General features: G+C 38.4%; 2 protein-coding genes across 3 annotated transcripts in view; one reads left to right on the forward strand and one right to left on the reverse strand.

Moving 5' to 3' along the window:
* The window catches only part of pargl (poly (ADP-ribose) glycohydrolase, like), an 18,201-nt gene extending 16,655 nt beyond the window's left edge, over window positions 1-1,546 (forward strand). For both annotated transcript variants that reach the window (XM_014026630.1, XM_014026631.1), the window contains exons 14-16: window positions 641-740; window positions 943-1,071; window positions 1,327-1,546. In XM_014026630.1, the coding sequence (XP_013882084.1) occupies window positions 641-740; window positions 943-1,071; window positions 1,327-1,442 (345 nt within the window). In that variant the 3' untranslated portion in view covers window positions 1,443-1,546. The remainder of the gene's footprint in view (window positions 1-640; window positions 741-942; window positions 1,072-1,326) is intronic.
* Window positions 1,547-5,344: 3,798 nt separating this feature from the next.
* LOC106530900 (2-oxoglutarate dehydrogenase, mitochondrial) overlaps window positions 5,345-5,969 on the reverse strand; it is a 40,029-nt gene continuing 39,404 nt past the window's right edge. The window contains exon 22 of the mRNA XM_014026628.1: window positions 5,345-5,933. Within this exon, the coding sequence (XP_013882082.1) occupies window positions 5,813-5,933 (121 nt within the window). The 3' untranslated portion in view covers window positions 5,345-5,812. The remainder of the gene's footprint in view (window positions 5,934-5,969) is intronic.

Below are 5,969 nucleotides of genomic sequence, written 5' to 3' on the forward strand. Positions count from 1 at the left end.
ATACAAATACTTTTTAAAGTAAAGTCCTTTATTTTTAACAATTAAGCTATGCAGTGGCCCTCTTTTGTTTTAGTCTGTGCACTTGGTTAAATAAAGTCTGCCATACGCTCAAGTAGCAAAGGCTCATGGGACGTTTTATAAATTGATAAAATATAGTTTTTAAAATGAGTTTTTGTGGCCTTATAAAGTGTGCAAATCTACACGTGGAGTTAAATCTGATCTAAATATTTCTTGTTGTCATTTCATGTTTCATGTTTAATCCTAATAAATCAAAGATATGTCAGCACTATGAATGAAAATTACCTTCACTACAGCCCTTTTATATAGTCATTTGACCAATGGAAACACTGTGTTTCTACATAGGATAACAGGTTACAACCTTGTAACTTTGGCAACTGTTGGTGGACCAAATCAAGTGGCTTGGCGGGCCAAATTTGGCCCGCGGGCCCCACTTTGGGCTCCTCTGCGAGAGTGAATTTCTTTATCTCATGACTGTACATGTCAGAAACACAGATGTTACGTCTGCCACAGGGTTAGGGTCACTAATTGTGCGTCTTCATTTTAAACCAAAGTAGGTCTGTTTGGTTCTGACAGAATCTATTATTTTAATGTTTTTTGAGTTTTTTCTGTGTTTATGAAGGCATACTGTGGGTTTAAAGACCACCGTGGGCTCAGAGGGCCAGACATCGCCACAGGAAAGTGGGGCTGTGGAGCATTTAAAGGAGACCCACAACTTAAAGGTGAACTCGAATCTTTAATCTGTTCATTCTTAGTAGATTATTATGAAGGAATCAAGTTTTCATTTCTCAGCACAAACACACCAACACAAAACTCCACAGATTCTCTCCATATTAGTGATGATTTGTGTCAATGATCTTTAGGGGAAAGCATCAGGCAGTGGTTTATTTAAAGCTCTCCCTCTTGTTGTCGGCTCCTGCTCAGCCCTGATCCAGCTGATGGCCGCAGCAAAGGCCAGGAAGGGTTTGGCCTTCTTCACGTTTGGAGATGAAGACCTGAAGGAAAGGCTGGAGCAGATCTACCACCTGCTGCTCACAGAGAAGACAACAGTTGGTGCGACTTTTTAAAGCTATCTCAAGTTATCATGATTGTTTACTTTATCATCGATAAACCCACTCCTATTGTTTGAAGTGGAATTCTTTCCCATTTTTGATTGATGTACAACTGCAGTTGCTCAGCAGTCTGGGGTCTCCATTGTCGTAGTTTGTGCAGTTTAGTCAATAATTGTTTCTCTTTGATACACCTGGAGGAGGCAGGACAGGTGTCCTTTCTTTCTGTAAAATAATCTGTTTGTAATTGTTTTTTTAGGCCAACTGTATGAAGTTCTGGTGAATTACTGTGCTGTGAGGCAAACAGAAGGTTCCCACGTGGATCTGTTTGAGTTCATCAGAACAACCATCAAACCTTCCAGAAGTCAGCTGTAAAGAAGTCAGCTGTGAAGTCTGCACCCAGTTTGATCTAAACCAGGGGTTCTCAAATGTTTTGGGTCTGGGGACCCCTTACCAGGGTGAAAAAATTCCAGGGACCCCCTCAGAAACTCCATGCTGTTTTAAAATATAATTTACTGTCATTTCAACCCCTAAATACCATGAGAGTATATATTTTTGTTTAGTTTGTTATGTTTGTTTTATTAGTTCATTGCTCTCAATGCATTTTTCCTACATAAAAACCAAATTAACAATTTAGTGAAATTTTTTGAGGACCCAAGATACCTCTCTCAGACCCCTGGGGGTCCTGGGACCCCAGTTTGAGAACCTCTGATCTAAATATCTGAAGGAAGTATTTAATTCCATTAATATTCTGAAATGATTTTTCACTGTCTGATTTCTTGTTTATAGTTGACATTCCGACATTGACCAAGCTTGTTTGGTTTCAGTTTGTGTTTTGATATGAAGCAAGTAGATAAACAATTAACTAATACTAAAAATTAAATAATTAGCAGGAACCAGTGTCCCATAATGAACTGAGGTAGAAACCTGTGAATAAAAAAACTGCTCTAAGATATTAGATTACATTTAGATAACACTAAAAACAGGTCAGAATTGTCTAGATGAGCCCTCTTACACAGTCTGTCATAAACTTAGTGAACTGAACCAGAACCAGCAGCAGAGATCCACTCAGCTGGGTCTGGTTAATAAACAACAATCATTGGTAATATTTTTAAGACACGTGTTTTATGTTTCACTGACCTGCATATCAGAGTCCTCAGTATAAATGTTTCTTCTGTCTGAATTTTAATAATTAAAGTTGATTAAAAAACCTTGAATGAGTGAGTGTCTCATTAGTTTAAAGTTTAATCTGATGTGACCTGCTGTGGTCACTGAGAGCGGTCAGTCTGAGCAACGTTATGTTTTACTACAGTACACACCAACAGTTTGGACACACCTTATTCAAAGACTTCTCTTTATTTTCATGACTATGAAAATTGTAGATTCACACTGAAGGACCATCAGCTGTGTACTGTATCCACCTGCACAACACAACTGATGGTCCCAACCCCATTTATAAGGCAAGAAATGCCACTTATTAACCTGACAGGGCACACCTGTGAAGTGAAAACCATTTTAGGTGACTACCTCTTGAAGCTCATCAACAGAATGCCAAGAGTGTGTGAAGCAGTAATCAAAGCAAAAGGTGGCTACTTTGAAGAACCTAGAATATGACATTTTCAGTTGTTTCACACTTGCACCATGTAAATTAAAACGAATGTATCTAAATTAAATTAAAGCAGTAAATGTAAATAATCTCAGGGTTCCCACGGGTCCTTGAAATCCTTGAAAGTTTGTGAATTTGAAAAAAGATTTCAAGGCCCCGGAAAGTTTGTGTAAATAGCCAAGAATTACACTTGTCCTTGAAAGTCCTTGAATGTTTTTTGAGGATTGAAGTTCTCTATTCACATGACTGATTTTCATCATCTTTTAAAAAAATGAATTATGAAATTAAATTAAAAAAATTACATTGGTTGCGGCGGATAACAGGATGACGTCATTGTTTCTGACTCAACAACTTGTATGTTGTTCAGTTTTTCATTGAATTTACATGATATTAAACCTGTTTATTGGTAACATTCTGCAGTAGCAGTAGGTAATTGCCATGGCGCGTGGTTCTTTAATTTGAGGAAATTGGTACAGGAAAGTCCTTGAAAGGTCCTTGAATTTGATGTTGACCAAGGTGTGGGAACCCTGTAATCTGCTATATTAGACACAAATAGATGTTTACAGTCATGTTGCAGGATGTTTAGCCTGGCTCTTGCCTTCCTGCTCAGTTCCGCTCAATTCTAGTTTCCCTTCATAGTGAAGGACAAGAGTCTGGTTTTTACCAGGCTACAGGATGATGGAACCAAGAAGAGACAAAACCCTGAGTTCATTTGGAGTCTGAGGGAATTAATTAATTAGAATAAAGTACACTTTTGTTTAAAATCTACTTCAGTAAATTGTTTGAATACATCTTTAGTTTCTCTTATTTTAAATAAATGATATCCTGACATTTTACATTTTACAAGATCTTGGCTGTTTTTAGGAATCACTGTTCAAATCAGACCTTTGATTTGATTGATCAAAATGTTTTCTGACCAGACAGCTTGGCCAAAGCTCAGAAAACATGTTAATATTTTCATCATTTTGTTTTGTTTCTATTCAACCCAGAATGGAACAGAAATATTTCCCCTTTTTTCAAAAATATTTCATTCTTTTAATTAAATCAGTTTTTAAAAGTCAATTTAATGCAGGTGTGTGGATATTAGCTGGAACATGACCTTCCTTTTTATTAGCTGGGGAAAAGTAAATTAATCCCCTGTAATACGAAGTGTACAATAAAGTGTTGACTCTTAATAATTCACATATTTTTACCATGTATTTAAAAATATACTTTCTCATACTTTTAGCTGTGATAAATTGTTTCATGCTGTAACATTCAGACTGTGTCAGTGACTGCAGGACTGAGCAGACACTGGTTTGACAAATACAACATGGCAGCTCCAGTAAAACGGACTCTTGTGGCTTTATTCCTCAACACGGAGAAAGGCAAAACACAATGCACAGAATTATACATACAGTCACCGGGCATCATCCCACTGTTATGTTCTTATTATAAAACAGATGGAGGAACCACAGAAACCCTGCCAAGAGACTCACTGATCAGACAATAACCAGGAAGCCAGAGAACCTTGATGGAACTGAGCAGCTCTGCATAAACTGGAGTATTTGCTGGACCTGTAGAAGCTGCACAGAGCTGCTGATGGAGAGAATAACAGGAAAAACAAGACAATAAATGAAAAAGGCACCAAAGGAAACTAACGTAGATTTTTCTTGGCATCAAAGAGAACTATCTGTTGTAGACCTAATCTGTCTGGACAAGCACAGCGGTGACAGCTTCATACTGTGGAAATGTTTTATTTTGTCAAGAACCGGGGTGGAGCAGGGGTGGCCATGGCCACCACAAATCTTTGGCCACCCCATTGGCCACCCTGCTGTGCACACCCCTTCCACAGTGAAACAACTTTTAGGGGTGTAATAATCCTCCTGAACAGTTGGAAGCAGTGTTTAACACTTTGAAACATCACCAAGCTCTATCACTGAAGAACAGTAATGATAAGCAAGTGATGGCTTTTTTTATATATAGCACATATGCCTACAGTATATCTGATTTATGGTGACAAATGTTTTTTTTGTCATTTTATGTTATGAAGGCTGCATGATGCTCTGTCCCTTTTGGTTATGAATAGACCTATCACTAAATCAGAAAAAGTGAAACACTCCTTTAAATTCACTGTTGGTGGTTATCAATATTGCACCTGTTCATTGGGTAACATGCAGCTGAAGGTCATCATTATTTGGCACAATGACGTGTTAAATTAAAAATAAATCAATAAACAATATAAAAGTAAAAAGCACCCATATAGTCATTGGATATGATAAATTGTGTCACTTTAATTAATCTCATCTCAGCTGTAGTTTAAAAACATGATGATGGAACTAGATTAATGAAGAATCTGTCTCTGAAATAATTATATCAAGTGTTTATTTATGTAGGTAAAAGTATGTTTAACAACCTGGTAAAATACACCAGAATGCAGGAAATGGAATCTATTTTGTTCAAAATTTTCTGGGGGAGGATCCCCAGACCCCCCAACAGTGTGCCCCCCCACTGTTAAAATGGTTCTGATGACCATGTTTATTAGGTACTCACTGCCTGTATAAGGCCATAAGGAAATGACCAAAACACAAATATCTGCAGATACTTTCAAGTAAAAATTGATGTAATTTTCCTGGCCACCCCTATGTGAGTAGTGGTCCCAGTCTGGCCACCCCTGTGTGAGTAGTGGTCCCAGTCTGGACACCCCTGTGTGAGTAGTGGTCCCAGTCTGGCCACCCCTGAGAAAAATGTCTGGCTCCGCCACTGTCAAGAACTGGAAAAAAGTACAACTTGTAGGAGCATGAAGCAACATACAGAGAAATTCTTGAGGGAAATCGTTTTCTACAAATTTAAAACATGGGTACAATTTGTAGAAATATTTTAAGAGTTTCTATAAGATAATAAATTATTGACAATAATTGACCAGCAAATCCCTGATTGGCAGATGAATATGAACCTGATTAAACCTGACCTTACACATTCAGTTTGCATAAAATAATTGCTCATTTCCTTCATTGTGTCCATCCCTGTGAACCTGCGTGGTAACAGTGCTTAAAAATCTTTGTGCCTTTTGTCTGAACATCAGTGCAAAACGTCAGCAAACAGTGAAGCCAGAACCTGGAGCCTGAGGCCCGTCCAGTAGGTGGGATCAAAGACTGATTTAAAGTTTCCCTGAGGATCCGTCCACACCAAAGGCTGTGTCCAGCAACCTCTGCAGCTCCATGAGGTGTGTGTGCTTGTTCCCGGTGGCTGGAGCTGCTGCAGGCTCACGGCCAGCATACCTACACACACACACACACACACACACACACACACAC

This window comes from Austrofundulus limnaeus, unplaced genomic scaffold (assembly GCF_001266775.1).
Source record: "Austrofundulus limnaeus strain Quisiro unplaced genomic scaffold, Austrofundulus_limnaeus-1.0 Scaffold573, whole genome shotgun sequence".
Classification (NCBI taxonomy): domain Eukaryota; kingdom Metazoa; phylum Chordata; class Actinopteri; order Cyprinodontiformes; family Rivulidae; genus Austrofundulus; species Austrofundulus limnaeus.